General features: G+C 58.8%; 2 protein-coding genes across 8 annotated transcripts; one reads left to right on the forward strand and one right to left on the reverse strand.

Moving 5' to 3' along the window:
* The first annotated feature begins 290 nt into the window (after positions 1 to 290).
* PRC1 (protein regulator of cytokinesis 1) lies at positions 291 to 8,361 on the forward strand. 7 transcript variants are annotated; one of them, XM_084817769.1, is made up of 14 exons: positions 291 to 873; positions 1,189 to 1,321; positions 1,721 to 1,843; positions 1,925 to 2,158; positions 2,233 to 2,403; positions 2,489 to 2,638; positions 2,942 to 3,089; positions 3,181 to 3,317; positions 3,450 to 3,545; positions 3,652 to 3,798; positions 4,151 to 4,261; positions 4,546 to 4,647; positions 6,944 to 7,123; positions 7,877 to 8,361. In XM_084817769.1, exons 1-14 carry the CDS (start codon positions 863 to 865, stop codon positions 7,952 to 7,954), a joined length of 1,821 nt encoding a protein of 606 aa, XP_084673895.1. In that variant the 5' UTR covers positions 291 to 862; the 3' UTR covers positions 7,955 to 8,361. The 7 variants fall into 7 exon arrangements, with proteins under 7 accessions (XP_084673895.1, XP_084673897.1, XP_084673899.1 ...); XM_084817771.1 differs by having other exon boundaries at positions 522 to 873; positions 6,944 to 7,046; XM_084817770.1 differs by having other exon boundaries at positions 741 to 873; positions 1,189 to 1,303.
* Positions 8,362 to 8,759: 398 nt separating this feature from the next.
* On the reverse strand, positions 8,760 to 13,037 carry RCCD1 (RCC1 domain containing 1). The gene is made up of 7 exons (XM_084817791.1): positions 12,227 to 13,037; positions 11,533 to 11,751; positions 11,285 to 11,438; positions 10,555 to 11,192; positions 10,216 to 10,377; positions 9,617 to 9,646; positions 8,760 to 9,522 (listed from the first exon to the last, which is right to left on the reverse strand). Exons 1-7 carry the CDS (start codon positions 12,888 to 12,890, stop codon positions 9,380 to 9,382), a joined length of 2,010 nt encoding a protein of 669 aa, XP_084673917.1. The 5' UTR covers positions 12,891 to 13,037; the 3' UTR covers positions 8,760 to 9,379.
* Positions 13,038 to 16,896: the final 3,859 nt, after the last annotated feature.

Consider the following 16,896-nt stretch of genomic DNA (forward strand, 5'->3'; position numbering starts at 1 on the left):
CCATAGCCAAAGCTCTTTGGGCGCTTCACAAAAACCAAAACCTCAAGGTACAGCGTAAAACAATACAAGATATAAAAGCTTATCCTTCAGGTAACCGGGCCCCAAGCCATTTAGGGCTTTGAATGTTGACACCAGCACTTTGAGTCAGGCCCGGAAATGCACGGGCAGCCAGCGCAGCCGGAGAAGTACTGGCGTAACGGGCGCCCCTTGGCCAGTCCCCGTTAGCAGCCTCGCCGCCCAGTCTGCGGCCAGCTGAAGTCTCCGGCAGGGGCGCAGGAAACCCACTCTCCGTTCCGGTCTGGGGCACCCGCGGGGGTCCGTCCGTCCCCCGGAATCCTCCCTGGCCGCCTCCGCTGCGTGGCGAGTCCGCGGAGCCACTGGCCGGCCCGTCCGCGGCAGCGGTGTCTGCGGCCGGGCTGCGTAGCGGACGCCGTTTGCGCCCCTGCTTTAGCCGCGATAGGCTACGGAAACCTTTACGTGGCCTATCGCGGCCAAGAGCAGGGAAGCCGGCGGCGACCCCTGCGCCCGCCCGCGGAGGCGCGCGCGGAGCCGGGCCCCGCCAGCTGCTCCGCCCTGCCCGAGCAGGCGCCCGGCTGCGGGCCGCGCGCCCTGCCGAGACGCCCCCTCGCGCCGCGCCGCTGCGCTCTCGCCCTCCGCCTGGGCCGGACGAGCGCTCGGGGCGCGGCCTCCTCCGCGCAGGCGGCTTGGCCGGGGGGCGCGGCCTGGCTAGCAGCACCGGCGCGTTCTGCGGCAGCCAATCCGCGCGTGGATGGGTCAAGTTTGAACCCGCGGCGGCGGCGCGCAAACGGCCGTGCTGCGGGACGCGACGCGGCGCGGCGGGACGGGGCGGCGGCGCGGAGCCATGAGGAAGAGGTGGGCGCGGGGCGCGTGCCGTGCCTGCTCCGCCCGGCCCTGCGCCGGCGGGCTCTGCGGAGGACCCCGGCCCGGCAGGGCCGTCGCAGGGCGCCCGGCCGCGCGGCTCCGCTCCCCGTGGCAGCCGGCCCGCGCGGCGGCGGGCGGCGGGGGGGGCGGCGGCGGCGGCGGCGGCGGGGGGGGGCGGGAGCAGCCGCCGGGCCGCTGCCTCCCGAGCAAGCCAGCGGGGCGGCGCGGGGCGGGCAGGGGGGCTGCTGCGGGCGGGGGCGGCGCTGCCTGACGCCCCTCTCCCGCTCCCCTCCTGCTGCTGCCCAGCGAGGTCCTGGCCAGTGAGTCGGTGGCCTGCCTGAACCGGGCGCTGAGCCACCTGCGCGACATCTGGGAAGAGATCGGCATCCCGGAGGACCAGCGGCTGCAGCGGACGGAGGTGGTGAGGAAGCACGTCAAGGTCAGCAGCGGCGGCGAAGGCCGCCCGCCCCGGGCCGGGCCGCCGCCTCCTCCTCCCTCCCCAGGCGGGGCGCTGCAGCAACGCCGGGCGCCCCGCTCCGGCCCAGAGCGGCACGGCCCCGTGCCCGGGAGCGCCTGCGCCCGCCTTCTGCCCAGGCGGGCGGGGCGCTCGCTGCACGAGGCTCCTCTGCGGGGCCCGGGGACGGGCTGCGTGGGCCCAGCGCAAAGCATCAGCCAGCGCGGGGGAGGGGGCGCTCCGAAGTCCGCGCTCCCGAGGCGCGTTCCACGGATGCGCCTGCCCTCTTGCCGCCGCCTCGGGCGGGGGGGCGCAGGCTCCGTCCGGGTTCTGGGGCCGAAGCGGCTTTCTCTCGCACCGAGGCTGCCCCTTCCTGTGCCCCAGGGCCTGCTGGACATGATGATCGCTGAGGAGGAGAGCCTCAAGGGGCGTCTCCTGAAGAGCATCGCTCTGTGCCGTAAAGAGCTGGCAATCCTCTGCGGGGAGCTACAGTTGGCTCCTTTTGAGGTGAGGCTGGTTCTGGGGGGCTGGTGGCCGTGGGCTGGCTCTGGTCCTGCAGAGCTCAAGCGCACTCTGTCCTTCCCCCAGGAAGACGAGGAGACCACCATTCTGCAGCTGGAGAAGGATCTGCGCACTCGTGTGGAGGTGATGCTGAAGCAGAAGCGAGAGAGGAAGCAGGAGCTGAAGACGCTGCAGGAGCGGGACCAGGACCTGTGCGACCTGCTCTGCGCAGCTCCCTACTGCATTGACAGCGATGCCGTGCCTAGCCTGGCAGAGCTGGACCACTTCCGGCGCCACTTGGCAGCACTAGCAGCTGAAAAGGTGTGTGTGCATGAGTTGGGGAGGGGTGCGACTGCGGAGCAGGTTTCGGGAGTGTTTTTTCTTCTGGCCTCCAGGAGCACCGGCGAATGGCTTTCCTCAGCACCAAGCAGAAGATTATTCTCTGTATGGAGGAGCTGGAGCACAGCCCTGACACAAGTTTCGAGAGGGACGTGGTGTGTGAAGATGAGGGCGCCTTCTGCCTCTCGACAGAAAACATTGCTGCTCTGAAGGATCTGCTGCAGCAGGTGGGCGAGGTGGGGTGGTTGCCCAGCAAATGCCATCTCCCCTCTGCCTTCAGTTTTGCTCAGGTTGGTTCTCTCTGTATCCCAGCTGGAGATGAAGAGAGGTCAGAAGGAAGCCTTGTGTGAAGAGCTGCGCTCCAGAATCCTGGTGCTCTGGGATCGGCTGCAGGTGCCTGCAGAGGAAAAAGATGCCTTTGCCCCCTACATGGTGGGATCCAGAACCAGGACCACGGATGCTGTAAGGAATGACAGCTCGACTTTGCCTCTGTGCCTTTCTCTAGGCCTGCTAGCTTGCTGGGGCCAAGGGCCCCTGCTCAGTGTCATTGACGCCTCTGTAGCCCATTGTCTTCCCCAACCCCCAGCACGATCCAAGAACTGCCACCTCCCAGGGAGGCCTGGGCGGCCTTGTGTCTGCTCCACATCCCAAAGCTGTACGAGCCCTTCCCTCGTGTCCTCTGGTACATGCAGAAGTGGGGAGAGGGCAGTGGCCTGCTTAGGAGGCCACACCAGCCAGCATGGTGACCCCGTTTTTCTTCCCTAGTTGCAGCTGGAAGTGGACCGTCTGGAACAGCTGAAGCTCCAGAACCTCAGGAATGTGGTGGAGGCTATCCGGGCTGAGCTGGCTGACTACTGGGACAAGTGCTTCTACGGGGATGAGCAGAGACTGTCCTTTAGCCCCTACTACCAGGGTGCGCGGGGGCTGAAAAGGCTCTGCAACGCTGCTGTTGGGTGGGCAGGGTGTCTTCTTCCTGCCTGATCATTTGGTTTTCTCCTTCCTAGATGACTTTACTGAAGAGTTATTGCAGCAGCACGACGATGAAATTGGGCGAATAAAGCATTATTATGAGACGCATCAAGAACTGTTTGAAGCAATCCACAAGTGGGAAAAGAACTGGCACCTCTTCCAGGAGCTGGAGGTAGCTGCGAGCCACGCAGGGGCTGGGCCAGGTGGCAGTCTCCGGAGGCCCTTCCTGCCTGGAAGGGGTGGCAGGAGGAGCCCGGGCTCCAGGTGGGAGGGGCTGTCTCGTCACCAGCATGTCCCTTTTTAGAGAAAGGCAACAGATCCCAGTCGCTTCACCAACCGAGGCGGCAACCTCCTGAAAGAAGAGAAGCTGCGGGGAAAGCTCCAGAAGACTCTTCCCAAGGCACGTGGCCTGCCGGCCCTTTCTGCCCCGGGGAGGGAGGCCAGCCCTGCTTGTGCCTCAGGCGTGCCCTGGGGCAGCTTGGCCCAACGTGCTGTCTGTCTTGCAGCTGGAGGAAGAGCTGAGGGGCCGGGTGGAGCTCTGGGAACAGGAGCAGGCTCGGGACTTCTTGGTGAAGGGGCAGCGCTTCATGGAGCACGTGGCCGAGCGGTGGCGCCTGCACCACCTGGAAAAGGAGAAGGAAAGGCAGGAGCGCGTGAGTTTGGCAGGCACCAGGGGCCGGAACCGAAGCAGGCACAGCCTTGCGCCGCGCCCACCGCTTGCGGCAGTTGGGCTGTTCCTCTTCCACACCTGGTGCCAGCGGGGCGGCTTGCCCAGGGCTGCCTGGCGCGAGCCACTGGCCCTCAAGGGTGCCCAATCATCCCTGGCTGCCTTGAGCACTTGCAGGGGTGACGTGGGGTGGGCCTCCTCTTCGGTGGCACCAAAGCTGTGTCCTGCCACCGTTGGAGCTGTCCTGGTGCTCAACCCCTAAACCAGGCCCAAGAGAATCCAGTCCCCATCTCCAAACTCTGCTGCAGCTCCAGCCATCGGTCTTTTCTTTCTCCCAGCAACTCAGGAAGTCCCGCCAGACTGAGGAGGAGATGATGTATGGCAGCACCCCCCGGACCCCCAGCAAGAGACGGGTTGTGGGTCTTGCTACACCTGGCAAAATGCGGAAGGTAAGTGCAGCAGGTGGCATCCCTGTCCAAATTCCAAGGCTATGCCTGTATTTGGAGAACCCTGCACCTCTCTGGTTGCTCTGAGCATGCACAAAGCGCAAGACCGGACTGGGCGGGTGCATGTGCTATCTTGTTAGTGGGGTGGGGGTGACAGGTCCACTGTGCCTAAATGGGATGCGAGAGTGGATTGCCACAGTTCCTTTGCTGTAGTGAAAACGGAGATTTGCTTTGCTGCCCTGCGTGGGCGAGAGCACACCGTGGTGACGCTTGTTCTTTCCTTGCAGCTCAATGTCACAGCCACCACCCCCAACAGCACCATCCGCTCAGCCCAGGGGGGCTCAGTGTTCAGTTCCCCAGCATCCCATCCACCGCTTTCTGGAGGGAAGGTGAGAAGCTGGTCTCTAGCTACCACCCCATTGTGGAGGGGCTGCTGACATTCAAAGGGGGGGAAGACCCCCCAACAGCCCAACTGAGCATGCTCAGCGGCCATGACATGCTGACAACCAGGGGGCGGTGGGATGGCTGTACAAAGAAGCTGAAAGATGAGACACAGACGCAGTTGGGGTAGTGGGAAGTATCTCACTGGATGGAGCAGTACCTTCCTAGTTTACACCAATAGAGAAGACGTTAAGGTACCCGAGACTGGGCAGCAGAGCGTCCACCCCACAAAGGGTAGCAAAGAGAAGAGTTCCATTTTTCCAGCTTGATTCTCATTTAGGATGAAGCTGCTTAAAAATAGCTATGCTAATGCAAATGCCATGCATTGTCCACACACTGCTGGTTCAAATGGGCTGTGGCTGGGGAGGGAGCGGCTTATGAGGGTCCTGCAGTGGTATTGGGCGGTATAGAAATGAAATAAATAAATAAATAAATTTCCAGCTATAGGTCAGATTCCGAGTGCTTTACCAGAATTGGCTGTCTTCCCTGCAATACAGTTTGCTGTTAATGTTGCAGGTGGTACTTGGTGTGGGTTCCCAGTTAAAAATCCCTGTTGCCTCAGGTTGCAGCAAAGGGTAACGTGCTTGACTTTCCCCCTCGGACCTCCCCAGCCAAATCCAGCACTCAGTTTCATGCAGAAGCTTCATGCTTCATTGACTTGCACTTTTAAGTGTGCAAAGACTGAAAATATTCTTGTACATGGAAGTTATAGCAGGGGCTTCTCTCCTTGATACTAACTTTTGACTGCAGGGGAGGGTTCAACACTCACAGCCAGAGGTGCAAGCCAGCATATACATCCCAGGGATCTTTTGCAACGTTGGGACTGATGTTGCTTATGTAGCCAAAACAAAACCATCCATGTACAAGACGGGAGGCAGGTTTGCAGAAGCACAAAAACTCTCGCAGCTGTATGAGCACGGGGGGAATAAAATGGAGTGTTATAGAGGAGACTGGAAAACTAAGAGCGTTATAGAGAAGACTAAGAGTGTTATAGAGGAGACTGGAAAGCTAAGAGGGAAGGCGCTTGTGCGCAAAAACACCAAGAAGAAAAAAATCCCAACGCGCCACTGAGTCTATGGTAATTATTTGTTGCGCAAATCTCTTAAAACGCTCTGCTCCACGCTCTTCAAGATGAAGGGCACGTCTAGATCTCTTCATCTTCATCTCTTCAAGATGAAGGGCGCTGGCCCTTTTACTCCAGGGCCAGCGCGAGTGGAGGTCCTTTTGATTAGACGACGTAGTCACTGCCCCACAGTCTTCCGTGGGTTCTGCCTGGAAAACGCAGATTTCCAAGGCGTAGTTTTCCTCCAAATTTTTCAGCTGCTGCGGCTTCACAGCGGCGGGGTGCACTGTCTAACTATCCCTTGGGGCGACAGTGTGGTTTGTGGTGGGCATGGAGTGGGCAGTGACAGCGTGGCGCTCTTTTCCTCCCCCCCCCGCTTCACAGTTGCTTCCCATCCTGCCTGCACTTGCGATGGGAAAGGGAAGGGTGCTTCCTGCCACTGCAAGCAGCTGCGCCCAGTCTGCCGGGGCTCTGCTGGGTAGAGAGGGGCACAGCTGCAATGGGAGAGGGAAGCAGAGCTTTGTGCTGCCGCTGCCGCAAGCTACTGCACCCCTCTCGGCCGGGCACCCCCGCAGCAAAACTGCGCATAGCTGGCCCCCGTATAGCTAGGTCCTTGAGCATCCACATTGCAGGAGCTGCGCAGCTCCAATGATGCAACAGACCCAGGCGGTGCCATGTAGATGGGGCCGAAGACGCTTCTTCAGGGGCAATTAAACTCTTGGTCAAGGTTGCTTCTATTTCCGTAGGAGCTGGTCTGCTCTATCAATTGTGTGAGCATTTTAGAGATTTGCACAATGAATAAACAATTACCATTAGACCATACCCAGTGGCTCTTTGGGATTTTTCCCATAGAGGAGACTGACTGACTGGAGCAGCGAGTAGGAACACTCCACACTGCAACACTTTGTGGCAGATCCCCCCGCCCAATGCAGTGGTGTCTGTCACAAGCAAACAGAAGTCCCGCTTCAGATGACTTCAGCAAAAGTAGTTGCCAAGCTTGTGCACAGCAAGGAAAGGGCAAAGTCTACTCCCCACCCCCCAAATTCTAGACTGTTGCCGACAGCCCTGCCAAGTGTTGCCGCCTAGTTACGCTGCCGCTTCTCTCCAGCCCTTGGAGGGCCCCTCCGCAGCTGCCATGTGCAGCACTAACCACCGTTGCTGCTCCCTTCTCTGCTCTGCAGCCTGCCCAGACTCCCAGGCGTGCGATCCCAAAGCCACCTCGCCCAGGATGCTCGGAGCGCAACAAGGAGAACGTGGCGCAGCTCAGCGGAACAGCTCTGAGCGGTGGGTGGGCCCCCACAGCCCCTGTCCAGCGCCCCTGCAGCATTAATCCTGTTGCCAGCACTTACTCGGAGTTTGCGGTAATTCCCCTCTTCTCACCCCCCCCCCCAGCTGCCGCAGTGCCTTCCCCCGCCCCCTTGGGTGGGCTGCCAGCCACCATCGCTTGCCCCGTCCCGTCAGCAGCCACCCTCTGGAGCCAGGGCGTGTCCAACAGCGTGAGCCGTTCAGCCTTTCCTCGTGCCCTTGTGGGGGTCCAGTCCAGGCCTCTGGCAGAGTCTGAGCAGGCAGACGGCCATCACGGGGGCCTTGAAAGTGCCACCACAGCTGCTGTAGGGGGCGAGTGGGGTGGGCAGACCCCCACTTGGCTGCAGGTGTCACTCATTTTCTGGCCACTGCAGCAGAAGCAAGTGTGTGCTGCGCTCCCTCCTGCCCCGGCCCTCTGCGTGCAGCGCCCAAGGGGCCTCTGGCACAGGCTCCGCCCAGCCCGGCCACCGTGCCACAGGACACTTCCATGGGGAGCCTGCGAGGGCTTTCTCGGAATGCCTAAGCACTGCTGTGCCTCCCTCAAACCAGCTTATTGTTTCCAAAGAGAAAAGTCCTCGGAACTTCCTGATGTGTTTGCAGCTGACACGTCTGCTTTTTCCCTTCTCCTCCAGCCAATAACAAGCTTGCTGTGTGTGCGAGAGGGGCCCTTGTGGCCTGGGCTCATGGGGCACCCCCCTCAGCCATACTGGCCTAGACGTGGACACGGCCCCGAAAAACAGAAAGGGCTTCTGCAGCTTTTTGCTCGGCCTCGGTTGGCTACATCACATGCATTTCTCTCCTTTTCACAGCACGGGCTTTCAAGGGCTTCCAAATCTGAGTTCAGGTCCTGCATCCTCAACTCCACGGCTTCCAATATTGAGAGCTGAAACGGTGTCGTCTGTTGCATGCTGCGGGGAGGAAGGCCGCTCCCACTGCCCCCCAGCTGACCGTCTTTCTAGCCTGTATGTTAGAGAGCTGGGCAAAGCTCTGCTACTTCCATGCTGATCTGGCCTGGTGCTACTGCCTCTTGGCAGGGAAGGAGGGCCACTTTTAACTGCTGCTTTTATTGCAACGACTTTGCAGAAAATATATATTTTAAAGAGAATGGAAGACTTCCAGGGTGTTAGGTATAGGCCTCCTCCTCTGCTGCCTATGTGAGGGTTCTAGCAACAGGTGGGTGAGCGTGGCCCACCAGGCTTGGTTCCCTAAGCACCTGTCTGCCCCCTGCTTTTCCGTCCCTTCCAGGCAGGTGTGTAAATCCGCACATCCTTGGGAGTGCTGTTCTGTCCATCCCGTTAGTGTAAGGGAATGAGGTGGCCTTCCACTGGGAGTGGGGGGGGGCCTTTCCCGGCAGCTGCCCTCTCATTCTTAACAGCAAGGGCAGGGGGTTGGGGGATCACTTGTGAGGACACCCGCAGTTGCTTGAGAGAGGCCTGGTGGGCAGCACCTCCCCCTGCCAGTGGTGCACTCTGAGGACAGGCCCACGGCCTTGCGGGAAGCCCTGCTGGCATGTGCCATGGCTGCTCAAGCGTCTTGTTCCGCAGGAGGAGCAGGTGACCAAAGTTCTTCTGGAGTTGAGCTGGGTTCTGTCAACTTTATAATGAAATGAGCCCCTCTTGCAAGGGTCCTGCCTGCTTTCTCTTGGGGAAGGGGGAGGAGAGAGGGCTTCTGGCTAGATTTGCACCTTGTTTTCACTACAGTCCTGTTATTTATTTGTATAAGAGTGCATTCGCTCCTTGTTTATCTGCTGTTCTGTATACTGAATCATCAACTATATTGCTCTGATCTGGGGCTGGAGTGAGTCACTCTGCCCTCCACATGCCCCCTTTCTCGGGGGGGGGGGGGGGCTGTCCCACCTCCTTGGCCTGCCCGCCACTCCCCTGCTGCCCAAGAGGCTGGACTGAATCCTGACTGCAAGCCAAGAAGGATGACAGCTGTAACTCTCTGAATGAAACGACTGTTGTTCACCTGTTTTGTCTTGTGCATTTTAACTTTACATAAAATATACCATGATTCTGCGTTCACACTGTGCCTGTTCTCTCTCGTGGTGAAGCGCTCTTTAAGCTGAACAAGCACCTGCGCCCCCCGAAGCGGACGCGAGGGGCCCACGGGGGCAGCGCTGCGGGGGGCTGGCGCCTGGTGTGGCCGCTAGCTTCAGCACAGCGCCTGCGCCATCGCGAGGGCCTGTCTTCATGAAAGCAGGATGTGGGGAGGCACTGGAGGAAGAGAAGCTGGTCTCCTGTTCAGCTGCCCAGAGTGCTTCAGACCACCTCAGAGCGAGGGTTTCCAGGCCGTGGCCATCTTCCCAGCTGTCATTGGCCCACAGCATGAGTATAAGTGGTCCATGGGCCGCATACCACGTCAACCACACAAAGGTTGCAGTCTACAAAGTAGCAAACCCTCTTTGGCTGATCAGAGCTGGCTGTGTCCCGGTGTCCCAGCTGACCATATTTACCTATGAACAAGAACTGCTGTTAGCACTGTATGTCCTGGCCTTGGAAAGGGGGCCCTACTCGAAAGGTGGGCAAGAGCAACCCGCCCTTACTTACCCCAGCCCCAGGTGTAGAGATCACCAGTGCCTGAAAGACAGATGAAACGGGCAGGTGAGGCTGCAGCCCAGCTGCTGGCCACCATGGTACAAGCTCTGCAAGGATAAGAGTTGGCTGGGGAAGGGGGGGTGTCCTAGGTAGACCCAGGAAAGAATGCCAAAGGGGAGCACATGAGCATGCAGGATCTACATTTCCCAGCAAAGAGAAGCCCCAAGGAGGCAAACTTCAATAGCCAAAGAAAGTGGCACTATTTGGAAACATATCTGAATGGGGCAATTCTTTGTTGGAGTCTCCTGGCAAGGCGTTTCTTTCCTGTTTAGCAGGGGGCCTTGGCAATAGTTATGTTCAGACTGGTAGGTATCTTATTAAAATTCAGGGGCATGTTTTAAAGCACCTTTGCACTTCACCAGCAGCCCTTTGGGGAGTGTGCACATTTCCCCCTTTCTTCCACAAAGGACCATTTGCCAGCTGACTAGCACTAGCCCTAGAATGTCTTTCTTTGTGCGGGGCAAGGAAGCCTTGAGACAGTGTCTCGGCACCTGCCCTTCTTGCACCACACCCGCCCTCCTTCCAAGTGTAATGGATCATCATCTGCTTACGTGTCACAGCAGCCGTGTGCCGTGATCCACAGCTGACCTTGCTGACCTCTGCACCACATGGCATATCCAGCAAAGCAGGGAAGGACTGGACTGAAATGAAGGTGGCTTTGTGGGGGCCCGTCACTGGTTCTCGCTGCTGCGCTACGTTCAGCTCCAAGCCCCCTGGGAACAGGCAAACGAAGAGTAAACGAGGGAAGAGCACGTCCGGGCAACTCTGCCCAGGCAGGCCACAAGGCCAGGTCTGAAGAGCCAGAGGAGCGAACATGCCCCGGGCTAGCTGCTGCCGCTAGGAGCACGTGCCCTGCTCGGAAGCGGCCTTCCAGGCTTGTGGGACCTCACCTCTGCTCGCCCCCGCTGCAGCGGCCGCCTGACTCTCAGCCACAGCTTTGGAAGGCAGCGCGAGCTGCCCCGACTCATTCCAGCCCCAGACGTACAGGTCGCCGGCCTCTAGAAGCACACGGGGGAGAGAGCAGGAGGCGTGGCGGCCCAGCCCCGGCGCCCTCCTCCCTTCCCGCCGAGAGGGCGCATCCCCGCCGAAGGCCCGGCGCCTCGCTCCCCGGCCACGGGGGCACAGCAGCCCCGCGGCAGGCGCAGCTCCTGCAGGGGGCGCCGTGCGTGGCAGAGGCAGGAGGGGCCTGGTCGGGAGCGGCTGGGAAGACGCGGGGAGCTGCTGCTCACAAATGCCCTCCCGCGCGCAGCGCAGCGCGGGGCGGGGCCCGGTCCTTGCAGCCCTGGCGGGGATGAGGCCCGGGGGGCAGGCGCAGCCAGGCGGGGAGAGGTCCGCGTTGGGGCCCCACGGAGCGCCCCCGCCAAACTGCGGTCGCGGAGAACGTGCCGCCGCGCCCCTGACCTTACCGCTGACGGCGGCCGAATGCCAGCCGCCGGCTGCCACGTCCTCCGCGGGGACCCCGTGCAAGGCCTCCACGAGCTGCGGCTCCGCCCTGCTCTCCAGCTCCCCGTGGCCAAGCTGCCCGTGCCTGCGGAGAGACGACGCCAGCCGCGGCGGCGCTCAGCCCCAGCCGATGAGGCCCGCCGCCCCTCCGCCGGACTCGCCCGCCGCCGGACTCACCTGCCGCCGCCCCACGAGAAGACGGTCCCCGTCGCGCTCAGCAGCACCGCGTGCTCGTGGCCCAGCGCCAGCTTCCGCGCCCGCAGCGCCGCGGGCAGCGGCGTGAAGAAAGGCGGCCGGGGGGCCACGTACCCACCGGGCACCAGGGGCAGATCTGCGGGGGCGGGAGGCGGTCAGGGAGCGGACGGGCGCCCGCCGGCAGGCAGGCAGGCACGGCGCCCCCGCCCCCGCGCACGGCCGCTGCCCACCTGCGGCGGCCGCCTCCTCCGGCAGCAGCTCCCGGCGCCAGGCTGGCTGCCCGTCCAGGATGCCGGCCCAGCCCTCCGCCGCCGCCGCCGGCACCGGCCAGCCTTCCAGCGCGGCCTCCCGCAGCAACAGCACGTGCGTCTCCGAGGGCAGCGCGTCGCGGCAGTCCCGGGGCAGCGCTGCGCTCACCGCGCCCTGCAGCAGCAGCCCCGGCGCGGAGCCTGTGGGGGGAGAGCGGGGCGGGTGAGGCGGCGCCGGCGAGAGCGCCGGGCCGAGCGCGGCCTCCGCCCGGGCAGCCTGCCCGCGCCCGGCTGAGCCCCGCCCGGGTCAGGTCCGGAGGCTGCCGCTGGGCGCGGCTGGCCGAGCGCGGAGAGGCGGCGCGCCGCGGGCAGCGGAGCCCGGGCGGGCGGGCGAGCCGCCGCGGCGCCGCCCCCCTGCGGCGCGAGCGGGGCCTTCTCGGCCCCGCCGGGTGGCTGCGCGGCCGCCCCGAGGCCGCTTCCAGCCTGCCCGGGGCTGAGCGCGCGTCGCGAGGGAAGGCCCGGGCACTCTCCGGCTGCGGCGGGTCGGGCGAGCGGGCCTGGCTCGGGACAAGGCCGCCGCGCAACCGCCTCGTGGAGCGGCGCTCTGCGCACCCGCGGGAGCGGCCTCGGCGCCGCGCCCGGAGGGATGGCGGGGCGCTCGGCGCGGGCCGCTCACCGGCGGGCACGATCGCGGCGAAGCTCCAGCTCGCTCTCACTCGGCGGATCCGCCCGGCCTCGCCCAGCGCCGCCGGCTCCAGCCCGGCCTCCGTCGCTGCCCCGAAGCGGAACCCGAACTGGAACCAGTCGCCCTGCCGGGCCCGGCCCAGGCCGGCGCTCTCCTCCATCGCTCGCGTCGCGGGGCCGGCCAAGCAGCGAGCGGCTCGGCTGGCCGGCCCTCCCTTTCCGCCGCCGGCAGGGCTTTGGCGGCGGCGGCACCACGTGCAGCCACGCCGCGCGCCTTGCAGGGCGGGCTGGCCGGCCGGCCCTCCGCGGCTACAGCCAGGCGCCCGTGGCTGGAAATTGGGCAGCGAAGCGCAGGCCGCCCCCCCTTCCCGCAGCACCTGGCTCGTGCCGCTAGCAGCCTCCCCCAAACGGCGGAGGGGCGGGGCACAGCCAGCCGTGCTGAGGCTGATGGGAGCTGTAGTCCAACATAATTTGGAGAGGCTCAGGCTGGGGAAGGGAGGCCGCTTTAGCTGGAACAAGCCTTGGTGCCCCCTCCCCGCACATACATTTGAATCCTCCCTGCAAAGTATCACCTGTGCGTGTCCAATACCAGAGGTACTCAGCCTCTGTGCACCAGTTGCTGGGGAGCATGGGCTGGAGGGTGCTGTTGCGCTCATGACCTGCTTGTGGGTTCCCGCTCGACAGCTGGTTGCCACTGTGTGAACAGAAGGCTGGACGAGATGGACCCTTGGTCTGACCCAGCAGGGCCCTCCCGATGTGGAAAGGCCAACAAAAATGATGAGGGAGGGGTTGGCATTTGCTGTACAAGGTCAGATGGAGTAGAGGGCACAGCTGTCAAATTCAGTCAACAGTGACTACACCCCCCCTCCCCCAAATACTGGAATAAAGGATAATTCAGATTAAAAGGAGTTTGTGGTGTTTTGCTTATTCCCCGTGGAATACATTGGCAGAAGATGCAGGCCAAGATTAAAAAGATTCACAGAGGTAAATAGAAGCTGCAGGGGCAGATAATCTTTTGTAAACCACCCAGAGAGCATTGGCTATTGGGAGATATAGAAATGTAATTAATTAATGGAATACAGCTAAAAGAGCAAGTTACTACTAGTGTAGAGTGCATCTCGCTCTGAGAAACCTGGCTTGCTCATATGACATAACAGCAAAATAAATCTGTTAAATGGAAATAAGGAACCTTCACTTCTAGTCCACAAATGTTTCTGCAGTAATAAACATGTTAGTCTTGAAGGAGCCACACGACTGTTTTCCCTCAATGCTGGCATGACAACATAAAAGGAACTTTCAGGAGGAGGTGCAAGAAAAGTGAGGGAACTTGCCCTAGGCTGGAAAGGCCAGATTTCCCCCTCTACCCGACTCACTGTGGAGACATTCAGGCAAGAAGTGTTTTGGCCTACAATTCCCATGATCCCTCACCATTGGCTAGGCTTCCTAGGGCTTTTGGGAATTGTAGGCGAAACACCTGGAAGGCCACAAATTGCCCACCCCTGGAGAAAGCAGTAATAAGTACCGTAAGTTGAACCCTCAGTGTGTCTGCCTCTCCTTTCCACAGAAAGGTGGGCCGAAGGGCGAGGCCTCACCCTCCCACACTGTCACACATCCCACCCGCTTTATGGGACTTGCCAGGAGCCAGCCAAGCAGAGCTGGGCTTCTTCCCACAGCATTCATGGCAAAGGGTTTCCCTGCATGTTACTCGCTGTCTGATGGAGAGTGAGTGGCACAAAGTGGGAGCCCTTTGTTATAACACAGGAATTCCTCTCCCCCCATGGGGTAGGGCTTGGGGAGGGCTGGAGATGGGGCCTGCAGAAGGTGATCAGCCTTCTGTGGGCTGGGCTGGGCTGGGCTGGGCTGGGCCCCACATGGACCAGAGATTGCCCTCATCTGCTTTAAACCCTCAGAGCAGTCTGTGGGGTGGGGGATGCCAGAACCCCTGGGAACCCAGTCATGTGGCCACTTCCTGTGGTGGGGGAGGGATGTGACTGGCAGTGGGTTCCGGAGGGGGAATGTGCCCCCCTAGCCCACCCATGGCGTAGAGGTTACCCTTTTCCAGTTTCAATTCAGAGTCAGATGATCACTGAGGTAGAGATTAAAAACTGTCCTGTAAGTAATGAATACTAGCAGGAGACAATGGTCTGTTAAGGCCCGGTTGGCCTATTTTACCTGGAACCACATGAATTAGGTGACCCATCCCTGAAGTTGCAACCAAGGTCAGATGATGGTGATGATGGGTACAATTGTACAAGATCCACTAAAGTAAATAACCAAAGTGTTTCTGACCAGATGAGACAGATCAAAAGTGAAGCAGCCTGAGCACTCGTTGTGCATTCTGTCCTGGAATATGGTAGGATGGGCAAAGATTTTATTGGTCCTGAATTTATCTCCAATATGCACTCCTTTGATTTGCTTTGTTTACAAGAAACCCGGCTCCTAGACACAAATGCCATCTCTCTGCAAGGCTTTAAGGTACAGGCCCTTCCAGCCTTCTAAACACATAAATATGGGCATGGAAATGGAGGTCAGGCTGTTCCTATCTCTACAGATACCCAATTTGATATAAAAGATTTAAAATTAACAAATAATGGGTATATTTAAACCATCTGTAAATACGTCTGAAATTAATCCAGTTATTTGTCTAAATCATGGGCGGGCAACACGTGGCCCCTTTTTGCTGCCACAAAAAGGTATACCACTGACCCCAATTTATAAATTATCATGCTAAATAAGTTTGGTCAGATTTGGAACACATTTTAGAGCATACAAAGGAATTATAATAAAAATGTGCAGAGTCTTCACTCCATGATATGCATATATCAGATACAATACTTAAAATGGAGGGACTCTGAACAACAGGCCACTATACATATTTCTCTCAGAATGGGTGAAATATATATATGAAACCTTGTTTCATATATATTTTAAAATACAATCTTTCTGTTTAAAGGATCAGGCTGATAATGATCATCTTTCATTAGTGGCAGAGGCAGGTTTTTATAAAGAGCAGCAAGAACGGTTCTTACCCTATGCAGGATGTTTGTACAGGGAAGACATTAGGTGGAGAGTCCCTGTGGCTGATTAAGGCAAATTTTAAGGAATTAGACCATGATGGAGCCAAGAGATTAATTTATAAGTAATGTAGCCACCTCTCTCAGCTTATTCCAGGTTCTGATAGAAGACTTAAGACCATTTTTGGTAAAACCTTATCACAAGCTGGAAGTTCATAACCAATCTCAATTTGATGCAGTGTAGTAAATAGTCCATGGTAAAAGCAGACAGATATGTATGGTTAAACAAATCTGAAAATCATATTGAGTTTTTTAGTGCACTGAAATGCATATAAAGATTAAGAAGGAAAAGAGTTCTCAGAATAAATTCTGGAAAGCTGTCACTAGCAAAAATGAAAACCAGTGACTGAGGGCTGAATTTCAGTATCAGAAGGAATCTCACACCAAATGAGTGTGTATAATGGCTCTCTAAAGAGAGCTAAGCAATGCCTGTTGAGGTGTGTGAAGTTGCAGATAGTCTCACTCTATATTACCACCGTGGGCTCCAATTCTGGCAACTTTGTTTACCACAATTCCACGGGAGTATAACCAGTTGGTGGGACATTTAGTATTTTAGTCTCAACCTTCAAGAAAGGTTTTTGGGGTGACCCTCGTAATTAACATCCAATAAGCCTTTTAGATGTTCATGCCAAAATGTATGCTTCTAGAGCAGGAAAGGGCAACATGCAGCCTCCAAAGTACCCTGCTGCCCCATTCTCCCCCCCCCCCCCCGCCTGCTGCCTCCACTACACTGGGAGTGTGACCCTCCCCGTGTGCTCTGTGTAGCAGCAGTATCATAGAGAATCACAGAACAGTAGGGTTGGAAGGGGCCTATAAGACCATCAAGTCCAAACACCTGCTCAATGCAGGAATCCAAGTCAGAGCATCAGGCCCCCTTCTGTCTGCTACACTTGGATGGTGGGAGCCTGATGCTGCTGGGAAGCTGACAAGCGAGCAGATCATCCCCATGTGCCCATTTCCCAGCAGCATCTATTTGTGCTGGAAATGAGGACACACAGAAAGTTATCCCTATGCGCTTCCTTTCCCAGCTAGACCGCTGCGAGGAGGGCAAGGTTAAAGCCTTTCCATCCTCCCAGCAATCATGGGTAGCAGGAATTGGGGAAGAAGGCTTGAAGCCCACCCCCATCTCAGCTTCCTGAATCAACATCACTGGGAGGAGGGTGCAGTTAAAGCCGCTCCCTTCTCCCAGTGATCTGGATCAGGGCTGGAGGGTGGGGGGAGTGTATGGATGGATTTGTACTGATGACTGTGGGTGGGCATGCACAGGTGTGGTCCTGGGTGCCCACCCAATGCTACATGTGGCCCGCAGGGCAATATAAGTTGCTCATCCGTAGTCTAGATGAGAGCAATGGGCTGGAGAACTTCAGGTCCTGTCTCCAACACAGGCTAGCTTTCACAAGGAGCACAGTATAATTGTTTTAAGCTATCTTATTAAAAAGTATGCTAGTGGCCCACCAAAAAAGCTGTATGTTGCATTTGTTAATCTTCATCTGCTTTTGATTCCACAGGCAGACAATACTGATGGAAGAATTTAGAAGTCACTTCATTATGACTGTTACTTCTCACATAGTGGCTTTATTCCAATACT

The sequence above is a fragment of the Heloderma suspectum genome, chromosome 11 (assembly GCF_057233095.1).
Source record: "Heloderma suspectum isolate Gila_16-S chromosome 11, 16-S_ref, whole genome shotgun sequence".
In the NCBI taxonomy this organism is placed as follows: Eukaryota; Metazoa; Chordata; class Lepidosauria; order Squamata; family Helodermatidae; genus Heloderma; species Heloderma suspectum.